The sequence below is a fragment of the Sceloporus occidentalis genome, unplaced genomic scaffold, assembly GCF_023333645.1.
Source record: "Sceloporus occidentalis isolate IW3139 unplaced genomic scaffold, rSceOcc1.0.p SCAF_60, whole genome shotgun sequence".
Lineage (NCBI taxonomy): Eukaryota > Metazoa > Chordata > Lepidosauria > Squamata > Phrynosomatidae > Sceloporus > Sceloporus occidentalis.
The window spans coordinates 1,127,588-1,145,563 of record NW_028317040.1 but is presented as its reverse complement, the minus strand read 5'-3'; the positions used below and the strand labels follow the sequence as shown (position 1 = coordinate 1,145,563).

General features: G+C 38.8%; 1 protein-coding gene across 2 annotated transcripts; it reads left to right on the top strand.

Annotated features, from left to right (window-relative positions):
• Positions 1 to 1,965: 1,965 nt before the first annotated feature.
• Positions 1,966 to 17,104, top strand: LOC149287453 (STING ER exit protein). 2 transcript variants are annotated; one of them, XM_089492842.1, is made up of 7 exons: positions 1,966 to 2,089; positions 8,944 to 9,061; positions 10,897 to 10,938; positions 13,349 to 13,487; positions 13,915 to 14,004; positions 16,474 to 16,566; positions 17,042 to 17,104. In XM_089492842.1, exons 1-7 carry the CDS (start codon positions 1,966 to 1,968, stop codon positions 17,102 to 17,104), a joined length of 669 nt encoding a protein of 222 aa, XP_089348968.1. The 2 variants fall into 2 exon arrangements, with proteins under 2 accessions (XP_089348968.1, XP_089348969.1); XM_089492843.1 differs by lacking the exon at positions 10,897 to 10,938.
• Positions 17,105 to 17,976: the final 872 nt, after the last annotated feature.

Genomic DNA, 17,976 nt, shown 5'->3' with positions numbered 1-17,976 from the left:
AACACTTTTGCGGTGCTCGTGTTTAGATGTAATTTTCTCCTCACTCATTTAGTGTACCCACACAAGTTATATGTTGTTTTTTTTCAGGACAAGAAGGGCTTTCTTCAGATACCATTTAATTATATTATCTAATTTCCCATAAAAAAATTATAAAATATGATGAAAAATTGAAAAAAAATTAATTTTCTGACTTTTACCCGAAAAATCTTTGACTCATCTGAAAAAGCGAATTAAAAAAACTGCTAAATAGATTCTACTATTTGTCCTGGGTTAAGAAATGCCCCGTGTTTTTTTTTTTTTTTTTCTGCAAGTTATTGGGCAATAAATACAAGTAGCGTTTTGCTATCTTAAAACCATTTTTTTTCCAAAGCTGGTCATTCTGCCCCATCTGCTATTTCGGGTATCTTTGAATCAAACCATATATTTTTTAAAACTGGACGCCTCGAGGTATTTCAAATGCTGGTATTTTAGGCCTTTCCATGCACTAATTCTACTACCACCCTTTGTCAAACTTTGTGGTAGAAATTTATTTTGTGGTTTTTGTATCACTAAAATTGTGTTTCAGGTATGGATTTACAGCTCCTGGTATATGTCACTTTCAAATAAGACCCCAATATGTGTTCAGCGACATCTCCCGAGTACAGTTATACCACCCATGCATGGGTTTGTCTGGTTGTTTGGGAGGTAAAACTCCACATTTAGGAAGCGCACATTTTTTAACTTGGAACTTTTACATCTGGTCCTACTGCCCCCATGTCCTAATAGGGCCATCTTTGAAGCCGGCTAATTCAATTCACCCCATCAAACCATATATTTTTGAATACTAGACACCCCAAGCTATTTCAAATAGTAGTATTTTAATCCTTTCCATGCATGAGATTCTACCACCAGCTTTTGCCAAAGTTTGTGGTAGTAATTTTTTTGGTATTTTTTTCACACAAATTGTACTTCTGGTATCAATTTATAGCTCCAGGTATACAACACTATCACAGAGCACCCCAATGTGTGTTCATCAACATCTCCTGATTACAGTGAAACTTTTCCAACGTTATTTTTCCAGAGCAGTCACAACGCGTCCTGGGGAGTGTTCGGTGTCGCTGAATGCCTCGTGATCGAGGCATTTCAGTAACAACATTGAAGTTTAGGTGGTGATTGTTGATCGCCTCCTAAACGTTTAAAACGGGCATCCGGGAGGGGCCAAACATGGCCCATGATGCCGATCTCGGTGTTGCTGAATGCCTCGACATCGAGGCATTACAGCAACACCGTTTAAGCGATTGTAAGCTTGTTTAATGAAATGACGTGTCAGGCACGTAATTTCGTCGTTAACTGACCGTTTCTCCGTGACGTGCCTGACCCATAAAGGGGTTAATGCATATGATAGCTGTGTGGCTCCTTTGATTGACTGGCTAATTGATTTGAGGAACTGGATTTGTTAAAAAAAATTATTTTGCTTATCGAGCTGGTAATGGAATAAATTACTCTAAAATACAAGTAAAAGCAACCAGTTACCGGTGTTCATTATTATCATGTATTTAAAGCACTAAACATGACTATTTCTTACTTTGTTAAGCCAGCAACAGACATATGTTTCCAAAAACACTTCTTTAATATTCATTCTTCTTTGGCAGAGCTGTAAGGGCCAACAAACTGTCCATTCTAGCATTCACCTCAGGAGAAGGAAGCCTAAAACTGCATTACCTGAACCACGTCATTCACTTCGTTCTCCCAATGAAGATGTACGAAAAGCACCGTAACCATAAAACAGCGAAAATCATTCAAATCAATTCCACCGAACAGCACTTTTTTAAAACTTTAAGGCACTTGCCGCTTTCATCCTTACTAACCTGTATTACTCGTTGTCAATAAAGTTGTAAGTGAAAGTGCGCTCTTTGTGACTACGTCATCCATCAGCGACTAATGTGAAAACACTGTATCTCGCCTTGTTTGTTAGGAACCGAAAAAATGCCGAAGGTAGTGTCGCGCTCGGTAGTTTGCTCGGATACACGGGACCGTGAGGAGTATGATGACGGTGAAAAGCCTTTACATGTGTACTACTGTCTTTGCGGGCAGATGGTACTGGTTTTGGGTGAGTACGGGCTTTTTTTTAATGTAATAAGTTATTTAAAAAAAAAATAGTAAATCACTTCCGGGAACTATGTAAATGGCAATCGGTTTTAAGTGTTATTTTGCGGCATATAAATTAGCAGACTGTCACTGATAATGTTGCATTTTGGAAATAATTAAGGGGGTAGTTTGCTTTATGTATCTTGCCAGTATCGGGTAACAATTATAGCTGCTAATGTAAAAGGACTAAATATTATTAAGAGTTTTTTTAGAGTTTTTTTTCACTGCTCACATTATTCAGAGCTGTGTAACGTACATGCCTAACAAAGGAATTAATCAACCGCTTTAATTCTCGCCAGCAACCAAATAGTTAATAATGGAGTGGTTCCATTCCCACATTACTATATATACTTGGCAGTAAAATAATAATAATAAATATTCTTAACAGCAAGGCTAATTCCCTTGCTAATGGGGACCAAATGAAACATGTTTGCTTCCTTCTGGTTAACATTTTTTTGTTATTTGATGACCGTTAGGATGTCCGGCTGATAATTATATCGCTTAAAGTTTAACTTCACTGCCTGTGATAGTTTAAGATTATGTTTGCAGGTACAGGGCCCTCTTCTTATGTCTTAATCTTATTGTCGGATTGTATCTTGTCTATTTTATGGTCACATTAAATTGCTACATGTTATTGTAATAAGTCTACAGGATCTGCTGGCTCCATATGAATAAACATAGAAAGTGACGGCAGATAAGAACCAGTAGGCCTATCCAGTCTGCCCAACCTCTGAGTACTTTCCTTTAGTACTTGCCCTTATCCTATATCTAGCTTGGCCTTATGCCTATCCCATGCTTGCTTAAATGACTTTACTGTATTAACATCTACCACTTCTGCTGGAAGGCTATTCCATGCATCCACTACCTAAATATAATCTACTGTACAAAAATCCTTCACAAATGTATCTTAATCATGCGCTTTTGAACAAATCTGTCTAGGATAAAAAGCTATTTGTTGTAGGAACAACATATAGCTGAGGTTTTATTTCCCAATTAGTCATATTAAAATAATTTTTACATGCTTACAAAAAATATTTACAGTGTGCTCCTAAATAATATAGCAAATTACATCTTCAGTCCAATAAAGTACAGGAAAAAGCCTCAAGGTTAAAGTCAGCGAGTTTAGGAGATTAGTGTTAAGCACAGTTTATGAAATAACCTATTTATTGTAAATAATTCATGATTTATCATCCCCCACACAGGGCCTTTTCTTCTTGCAGCAAAAACTTGCCAGTGTCGGCTCTTCATAATAAATAGTAAAGTGAGTGAGTTGAAATCGCAGTTATCTTGCTAACTCTTCTGACAACTCCCCCCATATTGGTGAATAAAGCTTAATGGCTTTTCTGGATTATAAAGGGCCAGGGTTTTTTGTAAGGCATCTGACAGTGTGGCTTCTGCTTAGACCTCTTTGCAGGAGAAGCTCTCACTGCGATTGGCCCTTTACAATACGTAATGACGTCCCTAAAGGGAAGCTACAACTCTTCTGCAGACTCCTGCTTTAATGAATAATCCCCTTAATATCACCTGTAACAAATCAATGGATGACTATTTCTTTTTTTACATTTCTTTACTTGCTCCTCAAATATCACATCTAATTTGATGGTACCTTCAGTAAAAAATTTTGAGCCACAGCTACCAACTGCAGAAACCTACTTCATCTTCTCCCTGTCTCTTAACCTTTAAACGCCCCTTCAGTACTTTTAATTTCCTTCTTTGACCTATTCCTACTACCCCTTTCACTAACAATAATAAAATCGAAACTATCAGTTATGAATCTGCACAGTTCCCCCTCTCACCTCGCCCTCCCTCTGACTATGCGCTCTCCTATACGCTGAACTCTTCTTCCTTCTCTACATTAAATCGATCCCCACCCATCTTACCCAGTCTTTCATCGCTGAATCTTTTTCAGGCATGTTACCATTAGGCTAGGTTTCCACTTGGGTTTTTTTTTTTTGCGCAAAAACACCCATAATAACGCCAATTCAGCCACACAGCGTTTAATTAGTGAAAAAACGCTGCGGCCAGATGTTGGCTGTTCTTCAATAGGAAATCGCACAATGCCATATCCACTTGGCGTTTTTCTGTTTGGCGTTTTTTCAGTCCTCTTTGGCGTTTTTCTACTTTTTTGGGCTCTGTGGCAGTTTTTCCAAATCGCAGCATGTTGACACTGACGTTTTTTGCAAGGAAATCTTGGCGTTTTTCTCCAATAGAAGTCTATGGGAGAGAAAAAACGCCATGAAAAAGCCATGTGGGTTTTGCCTTGGCGTTTTTTTATGGCGTTTTTTACCACAGTTACAATGCAGAGGATGGACCCAGTATCTGTGTGTCCTACGAGAAATAGGTTGGAAACAAACAGTTTCACACAAAACAAAGTTCATATTGAATTTTACACCATTTGGAACAAACATGCCATTACAAACAAACATACGCGACACATCAACTGGACCCTGCGTGCCAAAAGCAACAGCAAACAATTTGCACCATCATTTGGGGCCAATCTTCCTAGAGGAGCAGACATTCTGAATAAAGCATGCCTTACAAACCACAGAAAAGAGACAAAAGGGTCCGCCGGGGCGTGTTTAAGTAGAACTCTACCAAGGAAATGACATCAGGAGGGGGCAGATACTTGCCATTTATCCTAATCCCTTTTAGCTGGGTGAAAATTCCAACGTGTAAAGGCTGGAAAAACTGCCTAAGGTCAAAAAAGCAATTTCCACAGAAAGGCTAAAACGCCAGAAAAAAACCCCAAAATGCAGTGGCAGTTTTCTTGGCGTTTTTCATCAAGAAAATAACGCAGGACAAAAACCCAAGTGGAAACCTAGCCTTACTCCAATCTTCAAAAAGCCCGTGGACCCAACTGATCTGGCCAATTACTGTCCCATCTGTCTATTTCCTCTCACCTCCAAGCTTCTTGAAAGAATTGTTTATACCCAATTAACTTAGTTTCTTAATTCCAAATCCTTACTTGAACCCCTTCAATCTGCTTTCTCCCCTCGACATTCTACTGAGACCGCCCTTACTAAAGTTACTAATGACCTACTTACTGTTAAATTGAAGGGCCACCACTCTATGCTGTTTTCGGCACTGTGAACCACCCTCTTCTCCTTCAAACTCTTCATGTTCTTGGTCTCTGTGACACTACTCTCTCCTGGCTTACACCCTACCTCTCTGATCAGCGTTTGTCTCCAGTAACTATTCCCCTCCCCCTCCGTCGGGGTACCGCAAGACTCAGTGCTAGGACCACTAGAACCTTCCGTTCTCTCTTTACACTACCTCACTTGGCAAACTAATCTCCTCCTTTGCCTTTCAATACCACCTGTATACTCATGACCTCCAGATCTCATGATCTCTCTCCCTCTGTCTTAGATAGTGTTAGTAACTGCCTAGCATCTCTCTGTACCTAGAAAAAACTCAGTCTCTCCAAAACTGAACTTCTCATCTTCTCACCCTCCAATGCTAACCTCCCCTATATTGGTTTCCCTTAATGTTAATGGTGCAATGATGTCCCTGTCCTCACGCTCGCTGCCTCTGTGTCACCCTTGACTCTGAACTCTCATTCACCCCCCCACATTCAGTCTGTCTCTAAAAACTGCTGTCTCCATCTTAAAAACATTGCCAGCATCCCTCCCTAACACAAGATGCCACTAAGGCTCTTGTCCATGACCTCATTATCTCTCGCCTCGATTATTGTGACTCTTACCCGTCTTGGCCTCTCCCATTGCTTTACTAAAACCTCTCCCCTCTGTCAGTCTCCTCACTGGCTGCCTGTGCACTTGATCTGCCTGTGATCTCAAAACCCCTTGATGACAATTGCCGGTCCGGGCACGTCACGGAAATTCAAGTCGATAACGACAAATGACGTGTCAGGACCGGCACGTCTTTAAACGGGTGCAGAAAGTGATCTATTTTCGCTTTCTGCACCGAAACGGCGTTGCTGTAATGCCTCGACCGCGAGGCATTCAGCAACGCCATTATCGGCACAAAGGGGCCATCTCTGGCCCCTCCCCGGGGCGTCAACATCCGCCATACTTTGTATGGTGGCGGACGCCCGTTTTAAAAGCGTTTAGGAGGCGATCAAAATAAAAAAAGGCAAAAAAAATAAATATATATATAAAAAATATATTTTTGTGAGCAAGTCCTAAAATTAGCATATTAGCTTAAAACAATTCTCGCATGGAAAGAGTTTAAATACTGGCATATTAAATGCCCATGGGGTGTCTACTTTTAAAAAAAATGTATGATTTGATGGGGTAAATTGAATTGGCCGGGTTCAACAAGGTCCCAATTAACACGGGGGAAGGATGGCCACACATCTAATTTCCAATTAGAAAAATGCACACGTACCAAATGTGGCCTTTTAGTTCCCCCCAAAAATGACAAACCCATGCATGGAGATGTTGCTGAACACATATTGGGGTGTCGTGTGACAGCGGCATATACCAGGAGCTGTAAATTCATACATAAAGTAAAATGTGTGTGACAAAACAAATGCAAAAAAATGACTACCACAAAGTTTGACAAAGTTTGACAAAGACTGGTGGTAGATATGGTGCATGGAAAGAGTTAAAATACTAGCATTTGAAATACCCTAGTTTTCAAAAATATATGGCTTTATTGGGCACACTGAAATGGCCTGGCTCAAAGATGTACCAAATAGGGCATGGGCAGTGGATCCCCAAGTTCAACATTGAAAAATGCGCATGCCCCAAATGTGGCCCTTTTGCCCCCAAACAGTCAGGCAAAATCATTCATGTGAGGTATTGCTGTACTCAGGAGATGTTGCTAAACACATATTGGGGTGTTTTATGATAGTGACATATACCAGAACCTGTTTATTCATACCTAAAGTAAAATGTTTGTGAAAAAACAAATGCAAAAAAATTACTACCATAAAGTTTTACAAAGGCTGATGGTAGAATAAGTGCTTGGAAAGGGTTAAAATACCAGCATTTGGAATACCCTGGGCTGTCTAGTTTTCAAAAATATATGATTTGATGGGGTAAATTGCATTGGCCGGGTTCAAAGATACCCGAAATGGCACATGGGGGGAAGAATTACCAGATTTGGAAAAAATGGCTTTGAAATAGCAAAACGCTACCTGTACTTATTGCTCCATAACGTGCAGAAAAAAGCAAAAAAACATAAAAACATTGGGTATTTTTAAACTCAGGACAAACAGTAGAATCTATTTAGCAGGTTTTTTTAATTACCTTTTATAGATGAGTAAAAGATTTTTCAGCTAAAAGTTAGAAACAGTCATTTTTTTCTAAATTTTTCACCATATTTTATACTTTTTTTAATAGTAAATAATATGATACAATCAAAACAATGTCATCTAAAGAGAGCCCTTCTTGTCCTGAAAAAAACAATATCTAATGTGTGTGGGTTCAGTAAACGGGAAAGAAGAAAATTACAGCTAAACACGAGCAGCGCAGAAATGTTAAAACGGCCATTGTCACGAAGGGTACAAAAAGTAAAATAAGCCTTTGTCACGAAGGGGTTAAAGCCTCACGGCCCACCCACCTTCGGACTTTTTTTTTAATTTTTATTATCTCTCAAGACCAACTTATTTGAGGACACCTACAACCTTACATGTTAACACCCATATTCTTTAGCTCACCTTTCCTAGGCCCTCTCCTGCAATACTTATACTAGTGTGGCTGGTCCATCCCTAACATCCTGGCACTTGTACCTATTGTGTAACACACCCCAACTCCCTCTAGATTGTGAGCTTGTTTCTGTAAGTCAAACGGTTATGTTATATTCTACTTATGACTTGTCTACCCATTGTACAGCACTACGGCATATGATGGCGCTATATAAAACAATACATAATAAATAACAGCTTATAATGTGTATAAGCGACTGAAAAGCTATGAACTATTTATTGGTAATCATTTTACAAAATTATAATTTTGCAATTTTAACGCTAGTCCATTGTTGTGTCTACGTGAGACAACTCGGGTAGAATGCTTCGATTTTAAGAAAAGATTAGAACAAATATTTAAAGTAATATTTTGTGTCTATGTAAGATGGACCAGAGGAAGGTTAAAAAAAAAAATGGAAATGAAATCTGCCATGAAGCTGCACTGTTAAGGTGTGAAATCGACTGGCTTCTAAAGCCACTTACATGTATATGAATTTCTACGTCATTCCTTTACATTATCTATTCCTCGGAGAATACATTTATTTTTAAATGACGACAGTGATTTACGATTGCTTTTTATGGCAAAATGAAATCTTCTAAACTCTCCTTATACTGCTGTCAAAATAGCAGAAAGGACTTTGAGGATGTAATTGGATTTGGGTTCCTCTCTGTAGCTAGAATCCTCTTTCCTGCTGGGAAGCAGTAATTATTTAATTTCTGATGAGGAGCAGAAGGGTTGTGATAACGGTACCCTGCTTAAATCCTGTTTTTCGTCAAAGATCTGCAACTTTTAATGACCGTAATCCCTTTACTGCTGTGGATTCGCAGTAACCCTGCTGGAGAAATAGGAGATTTTTTTTGTTGGAATGGAGAATGCATTATTTCAAAACGAACTCCTGTAAATGTGACCTATTAAATTGTCTAAAAAAAGACATTGCCGTGGATCATAATGTCAAAGCAAGAATCTGTTTGCTTAAACACTGATGCGTGCTCTGAATAAATAGTACTATAAAGAGGATATGTTCGTGAATTGGCTTCTTAACCCAGACTGGACCTTAACAGATTGCACGTGGGTCATGAAATAAGCTCCGCAGTGTTCCGTGTGAATGGCCTGTTGTATTAGTTTACTTGGTTTCTCATCCTAGTTTCTGTCTCCGTTCTTTTTTTAGATTGTCAGCTGGAGAAATTGCCCATGAGGCCACGGGATAAAGCAAGAGTCATCGATGTAGCAAAACATGCTCACAAGTTCTGTAACACAGAGGAGGAGGAAGCCGTTTATCTGCGCAGGTATCTCCTCTGGGTGATCGCTTGTCCACTGGGTGTAACTGAAAGCATATAATCTTTGTGCCGTTTTTTTTTTTTTTATATGTTTCTAGCTATTTTACGTGTTAGCAGTCAAAACTTCTTGGACTCCCTTGTGACCATGTTGTTCATATCTTAGTTGAGACAAATTTCCAATTTTCATAAATTAAAGTGTAACTGAACATGGTCTCTTGATTTAGTTATTCACCATATGGCAGAAATAATCGTCCAAAGACTGTTAGCAGGGAATGTGTATGAGTTATTTAATGGACTGACCAGATTGGTTGAACAGTTTTAACAGCTGCCTGTTCTGTATGCGTAATGTTTATACACACACGTTCTTTAAGCACCACTACCTAGGTTTATTAAGCATTTAAAAATGATAGGTTATAGAATATTTAAATATTTGCTGTTACAGTTTAGAGTGCTCATAAAGTATGAACCCAATCATGATTATTGTTTTAATGGTATTTTGGATGAGAACAATTAAGCTATAATTCAAAGAGAGAATGCCACTATTTCTCAGGATGATAGCCTTTTCTGATTAGAAATCAAAATATAATGTAAATCAAACAAACATTTGTATAAATTAATTAAAAAACCTGCAATGTTTGTTTTTATGCTAATCGGTAATGGTGGCTTTTGATGAAATAATTCCATGACCTCTGTGAATAAGTCTCTCTGTATCCGCAAACCAGCAAGTCCTTACTCTGCTCTACATCTGATACTAATGAGTCCAGCCTTTAGATAGTTGTCACTTCTTTCTCTCCTTACATTCTTTGATTTATTTTTCCTCCTTTCGAGCTATTACCTTTATTTCTACCCATTCCCTTAATTATATTTTCTTTCATCCTTTCACTTTGCTGCTCTGCTACTTCTCTCCTATAAAGCGATGTGCCCCATGTACTAGTGGCTGCCTCTGTTTCTGTAAAGTGCAGGAGATGCGTTGGAATGAACAGTGTGCTAATTCATATTAGTCGCACTGAGGGATATAATTAAGATGCTTGCTTTGGCAGCGGATGGTATCCCGTCACTCATTTATCATATGATTGGGCTTGATTGCTGCAGCCAATTTCCACTCTGCTTCTAACAAACGCTAATCAGCAGGAGTCTTGTGCCTTAACAAAACGTCTTCTGGGGGGGGTCGGGGGACACCTCAAGAAAGATTACAGATGCCATTTTTAGATAATGGCTTTCAATAAAACTGAAGCAGTTGGAGATACCGCTTACTACTTATTTAGATGAGTCTGTTTTTCCACTTCTGCTGGTACAGTAGACCAGTAGATTAATACCTCCAGTTAATATGTAGTTTTATCGACATCTCAGTGCGTATGTATGTATGATTAGTGTGTATATATGTATATAGAGTAGAGGTGTGTATTTTTATATATATATATATATATATATATATATATATATATATATATATATGTGTGTGTATATATATATTTATTATACTGATCACCGGAAGCCTGGAGAGGGCTGCTCAGGTAACAATAACTCCTCAAATGAGCTTTTACAACAGTGCCTTAATTTAAAACCAAATGACTCAGGTCTATTATATTAATTTTGGTAACAAATGTACAATGGTAAAATCTTTCTAGCTGGCAGTAGTTCTTTAAACATGACAGCAGCCGAAAGAACTTGCTGGTAGGCATCATAGCATACGGGTCTCCCTTTACCGCAGGTCACAACAGGTGAAGCTTTTATGCAGTAGAAGCGTTCATACAGCTAGGTTACCGCTGTGCATGTCGGCAGGTGAGCCGTATTACTCCAGACCAGCAGCGATCACAATATAACTGTTATGTTTTGTTTTTCAGGCCAGATGGCATTGAGAGGCAGTACAGAAAAAAGTGCAGCAAGTAAGTAGGCAACGATCCACAAGACTTTCAACATATTCTCCTTTTTGGTTGCTATGATGATGTTTGTCATTCTTAAACGTACGTTAATGTTTTGTAGTCTGTCGGTTCTAATTACTTTCCAGTTGGTTGAATGAAAGGATTCAAATACTGGACTTTACCCTTGTTTGGTTTGTAAGGTGTTTAATAGCTCTCATTACTTATAGTTTTTCTGTGAGACTTTACATTGCATTATTTATCAGTAACACTTAGGCACGACACGACTTAAATGCAGTGACTCAAGAAGCCACATTCAAACAAGTTTTAGCAAGCAGATTGTGATTGTCCCTATCCATATTAACGATTAGAGATTGCTTTATGACAAGGGACTCATTTACTTACCATGTCTTGTCTTTCAATAACACAATATTCTTTAGTAGCTCTCACTGTAATTAAAGTCAGAACTGGGAATTACTGCTACTTACAAACTACTTGCCATTGTGTAGGTAAGTAATGTTTCTTCTCTTGACCTGGAATATATGTCCATAGTCTTGCTGTGGCTGTCAATGCATACCTCTTAGCAGACATCTAATCAACAAATCAACATCACTACTCAGAGCGCATTGAGATTTATTTTGTTCAACAACAGCGGCCTAATCTAGAGAAACTTCCAAATCTCCTGATTGCTTTAGAGAAAAAAATATCTGCAGAACGAGGAGAGACAGAAATACTGACAGATGTCATATAAAGGATCAGCCACGTAAAAATCGATTTATATGTCTGTTGCTTTAACGCTCAGCCTCTTTGTATAATGCAATCTTGTATAAGCGGTAAGTATGCCAAATCACGCTCTGTAATTAAGCAACACTGTATAGATTACTGGTAGCAGAGCATATATCCACAAGAGGTTAACCTAAGGCATTACCGTACCCAAAGCAAGACAAGGTTCTCATTTGAATTAGTTATTAAAGGTGCTATTCCACCTACTCTTCTGAATTTAATGGTTTTGTTATTATGCAGAATAAGAAACATAATTTCTAGTACCGCTGCCTAACTCGAGTCTACAAATATATTTTTTATTATCATGCATTTTGAACTTTCCTCGTTCATACTTTTTTTTTTTTTTTTTTTTTACAAGGAACGCTTAACTGCCAAGTGACACTAAAGCTGATGCGTTGTTGTATAAACTGAACAAGCTTATATGTTTATATGCAGAACTATTTAATTCTAATGAGTAGTGCTTATACAATAAAATAATAGTAAAATAACCCAGTTTTTATTACTCGTTAGTGTCATGACTGCTTCTGTTTAGTACTGTCTGATATGTGCAGTCCTGTTTAAGAGGGACAATTATGTCATTTGTAAAATGTTTTAATGATGGGCAGTTCTATAACATTCCATTGGAGAACTCGTGTTTCTAACCTAAAAATGACTTTTTATTGACTATAATTTTTAGGCCTAATGCTGCACATGTCAGATGTACAATTTCCAAAATAAAGCTATGTCTGTTCGGATGCACTTTTTTTCTGCTACGTGTTCTATTTCGGGCCACATCTATTCCACACGGTTACATGCGGCATTCCTGGCGTGTCTGTAATCCCTTGTGCTGGAAGAGACGTCCTGAGACATCTATGGAAAGCATTAGGCAGGGTACTTGCCAGTCGTGCACTTGAGCAGCTTCCTTCAGAAACGCCACTCGTAGATAAGATGACCATGTATTATGCAAATTCTCAACAGGTTTCAAGGAGCCAGTGATTACGGGGACGGCAATATGATAATTTTAGTTAAACCTTTTATTAGTTTATAACGGGGGAGACAGGATTAGAATAGTAGGTAGTGCATGGATATGAACGTATGGAAACCGTCCTTTAAATTAGACGGTGGATTGTAATCACAGGTCTTGGATTTGAGTCTTTTTGTTCCAAACAGACTTTTTCTATGCTCTTTTATGTTCTTTGCTTTTTCTATAAGGAGCAATGATTTTGAAAGAATCTACACTTATATTGCTGTGTCACACCCAGGACGTGATATAGTTTAACTGTGGAACAGGGCAGCCTCGTGTTGCACCTTTCCAATCAGCACAGCGGAAATAACTTTAGTGTTTTGTTTAAGGTTTGGGGACATTCTTATTGTTTGCATCAGGCGGATAATCATTGGGAAGTCTTAAAAAGTCAGTAGCGCCTTTCAATCAGCCATAGGGAAACAGGATACTAAATATAGCCTGTCGTACTGAATTCAGAATGCAATATAAATAGTAATTTATGTCAAGAGAAGACTGTGTGCTATGCTTTTGGAATATTTCTTAAATACCTCAGGACTTTACTTTGTGATTTTGTTTTTTCGCACCTTTGTATGCATGTATATTGTATGTGTGCAGTTTTAGAATTGATGGGCCATTCCTTAACCAGAAATATATTGTTTTTATTTAATGCAGATGTAGCCTCCTTCTCTTCTACCAACATCACCAGAAGAATCCTCCTGCTACGTTCATCGTTAATGGGGCTTTGGTGAAGTTCGGACAAGGATTTGGCAAAACAAATATCTACACCCAAAAACCCGACCCACCCAAAAAGGTACCAATCGTCAACCGTTTTCTGAAGTCTATAGCCTTGGCTCTCTCAGGCAGACAATTTAGTCGATTTGAGAAATACTGTTCAAAACAGTAATGACTGAACCAAAGTATGATTCCAGGCAGTTATAAATCTTATTGCAGTTCTGATTGCTGATTTCTTATTGGTTGTTAAAGCATGATGTTTATTCTTAGTAGTATATACAACGTTCATAAGACTAGGATGTATTACAACAATATTTTACTCAGATTAGTGGTTTGCCAGAAAGGTTTTCTAGCAGAGTTCCACATTTAGGAGAACGGTTGAAACTGGCTACAGCACATTGTGTTCTCACTCTAAGGTACCGATTAACTTGAAGCCTGGCCCAGGATAGTTCTGTTTATCACTACAGAGATGACACAAAATAGCATTTTTGTTTTTTTAATCCTAGGTGATGATGACAAAACGTACAAAGGACATGGGAAAATTCAGCTCCGTTACAGTGTCCACTATTGATGAAGAGGAGGAGGAGATAGAAGCGGTAAGGAGATTCCTACATTGTATCTTGGGGCATTTGGGCAAATATTCAGTGAGACTAGTCACATTATACCTGTCATTGTGTCTGTGATTGCATCACCATACAATCAGTGCTCATTCTGTATTGACTCAACAGAATTCAAATTTATGTTGACTACCTATTATTGTGTTTGCACCTCTAAAAACTGGTGCTCGTGTTCCCTTGCATTTAGACATTATCACTGTATTCATCATCATCATGTTTAACTACTCAATGTATAGGATTACAGATGCACTGCATATGTTTGTCAGATATCTCCCTTGTTACCTACCAATTTCAGCAGTACCTGGTGTTGCACATCCTTCTTTGGTGGGGTGGCTGGAGTGCTGCTACCCATCCTGAATTCATCACTGTACCTCTCCTTAATTGCCATTTCTGGTACCTCTTTATTGTTGCATAGTGTGTCGCACTTATATTCTTGGAAAAATTGGAGACAGAAAGACTCATTGCCAAAGAGAGTAAAACAAACCCCAAAATGTTCTTTAACTATATAAATAGTAAAAAGGTTAACAATGAAAGCGTTGGCCCCTTAAAAAGTAATGAGGGAGAAGTTATAGACGGGGATCAGGAAAAAGCTAATCTATTAAATATATTCTTCTCTGCTGTATTCACAGAGGAAAATGAAATGCCAGGTAATATACAGCAGGATGAGATAAATGCCCCAGTACATGTCGCCTGTCTAACCCAGGAAGAAGTGCAGTGCCGCCTAAAAAAAATCAAAATAGACAAATCACCAGGTCCAGATGGCATTCACCCCCGCGTTCTAAGGGAGTTAAGTAATGTAATAGACAGACCCCTATTTCTAATATTCAAGGACTCTATAGTGACAGGGTCTGTTCCCCAGGACTGGCGCATAGCAAATGTTGTGCCAATATTCAAAAAGGGGACAAAAAGTGACCCGGGGAATTATAGGCCTGTTAGTTTAACTTCTGTTGTGTGTAAACTGTTTGAGGGTTTCCTAAGAGATGCTATTTTGGAGTATCTCAATGAAAATAAGTGTATGACTCCATATCAGCATGGGTTTACAAGGGATCGGTCCTGTCAAACTAACCTGATCAGCTTTTATGAGGAGGTGAGCTCAAGACTGGATCGGGGTGAATCGCTGGATGTCGTATATCTTGATTTTTCCAAAGCATTTGATACTGTGCCACATAAAATGAGAATGCTTGGGCTGGGGGAGAATGTGTGTATGTGGGTAAGTAACTGGCTCAGTGATAGGAAACAGAGGGTGGTTATTAATGGTACATACTCTGAGTGGGTGACTGTTGCTAGTGGGGTACCACAGGGGTCAGTTTTGGGTCCTATTCTTTAATATATTTATTAATGACCTTGTAGAGGGATTGCATAGTAAAGTATCAATCTTTGCAGACGATACTAAGCTCTGTAACGTGGTTAACACAATAGAGGACAGCGCACGATTACAAATGGATCTGCATAGGTTGGAGGCTTGGGCTGGGATGTGGCAGATGAGGTTCAACACAGATAAATGTAAGGTTATGCACATGGGGAAGAAAAATCCAGGCTGGGAATATGTATTAAATGGGAAAACACTGGGGACGACTGACATGGAAAAGGACTTAGGAGTTTTAGTTAACAGTAAATTTACCTGTAGCGACCAGTGTCAGGCAGCTGCTGCTGCTAAGGCAAATAAAATCATGGGGTGCATCAAAAGGGGCATAGATGCCCACGACAAGGAAATAATTCTACCCCTGTACAAGTCACTAGTCAGACCACACATGGAATACTGTGTACAGTACTGGGCACCAGTGTACAAGAAAGATATAGTGGAGCTGGAGAGGGTTCAAAGACGGGCAACCAGAGTAATAAGGGGAATGGGAGGACTACAGTACCCAGAAAGATTATCAGAATTGGGGTTATTTAGTTTGGAAAAAAGACGGCTTGGGGGGACTTAATAACTATGTATAAATATATAAGGGGACAGTACAGAGATCACTCCCAGGACCTATTTATACCCAGGACTGTATCTATAACAAGGGGACATCCTCTACGGCTGGAGGAAAGAAGGTTTCTACACCAGCACAGACGGGGGTTCTTTACAGTAAGAGCGGTGAGATTATGGAACTCTCTGCCAGAGGAAGTGGTGATGGTAAACTCAATAAAAGAGTTCAAAAGGAGCCTGGACGTGTTTCTTGAAAGCAATAATATTACAAGTTATGGATATTAGATTAATAGGGACAGAACGTTGATCCAGGGATTTATTCTGATTGCCATATTTGGAGTCGGGAAGGAATTTTCCCCCTGGTATGGGGCAATTGGCATCTGCTTCATAAGGGTTTTTTGCCTTCCTCTGGATCAACACAGTAGGGACACAATATGTATATAGGTTGAACTTGATGGACTTTGGTCTTTTTTCAACCTTATGAACTATGTTACTATGTTACTATGTTACTATTCTTGTCATTTGTCATTTAGAGGGAGGTAGCAGACTCTTATGCCCAGAATGCTAAAGTGATCGAGAAACAACTTGAAAGAAAAGGAATGAGCAAAAGGAGGCTGCAGGAACTGGTATGTCATTTTCATTTACATCCCTTGTCATAGATGCCGGATTCCTGTTGGTGAAGTAGTCTTTAAATCAGTCGGACATTTCCCCCATGCAAGTCTGGATATGTCCCATGAATCTGGTAGCCATTGGGCCTCTTTCTTTTTTTCTTGTATAAGTATGCACAGTAGACACAACCAAACGCAAGTAAAGCATCTAGGGAAATGAGCAACTTTTCAAAGTATCACTAATGGTTTAGCCGAAAAACAGGACTCTATGAAGCAGAGTTTGGCTTGCTGGTGGGCCATGGAAAACCACTCTGCATATGTCCCTTTAAAGTAGCTTTTGCAGAAAAGTACTTCTTATTGTAATGTATATACACATGTTCCATGCAGTAGATGGCTTGGGTTGGATATCAGACACTGATGACGATGTTGACAAGCATTTTGCAGTATGTTCTTGCATCCGAGTGTTAATGACACAATCTTTTCTTCCCATCAGGCTGAGCTGGAAGCGAAGAAAGCCAAGATGAAAGGAACGCTGATTGACAACCAGTTTAAATAAATGAGACTTGTGCTATGAAACTGACAGTGTTTTAGGACAACTTACCAGGCATAATGTTACATCTCCAAACCAGATGATATATACGTGTGGCAGAAGAGCATGGTCTAAAAAATTGCAGCATGAAGTGTGGAGGGTGATCTTCTCCTTTTATTGTGGTCTATAACACACTTAAGTGAATGCCACGTTTACCAAATGAATTACACAAATCAGCAAACAGATTGCAGTAAAACACACATTCTACTGTGCCACATGAGTAATAGGACTTCCCACAACCTTTTGTGCTTACATCTTTTTGGGCTTTTCCTGTCTGGCACATTACAGGAGAGACTGTATAATAATACCGGACTTGCTCATCCTTATATCTTGCACAGACATCTTTGCATCTCTTGTCAAGATGTAAAAAAATTCATTTAAGTAAACAGAAATTGTAAAGAAAAAAGATTATTGGTTTGTCACATCAGTGATGAAATTATGCAGAAACAGAAAACCCTTCTCTTTCTGCGGATTCAGCAAGTTATTTCTTCGAGGCTATTGAGTTTATTTCTGCCTTTTATAAAAATAATTTTTTCTTTTTGTCAGAAATTGGAATGGTTTAGACAGAAGGTCTCCGTTTTATTCTTGTTTCACGTAACTGGAATCATTCTAAAAGGAACCTATTATATTTATACTTTTTAGCACCATTAAAGTAAAGCTGTTATTTTCCAAGATGTGTAGTTGTATACAATTTAACAAACCTATGTAATGATTTTATTTGGGGCCAGTTCGAGGGAGATCTATGATCTTGTGGACCAGCCAATTGCCCCTAATGGTGAAGTTGACAGGGGCTTCACAGAGCTGACCCTAGGATCACTGATGCCTGTGTGCACAAATGT

What these genes read in the sequence shown, in the direction of transcription:
- LOC149287453 (XM_089492842.1), top strand. Translation starts at nt 1,966, where the DNA reads ATGCCGAAGGTAGTGTCGCGCTCGGTAGTTTGCTCGGATACACGGGAC. An exon ending in TACAGAAAAAAGTGCAGCAA is followed by an intron (nt 10,939 to 13,348) that starts GTAAGTAGGCAA and finishes TATTTAATGCAG; the next exon opens with ATGTAGCCTCCTTCTCTTCT. An exon ending in AACCCGACCCACCCAAAAAG is followed by an intron (nt 13,488 to 13,914) that starts GTACCAATCGTC and finishes TTTTAATCCTAG; the next exon opens with GTGATGATGACAAAACGTAC.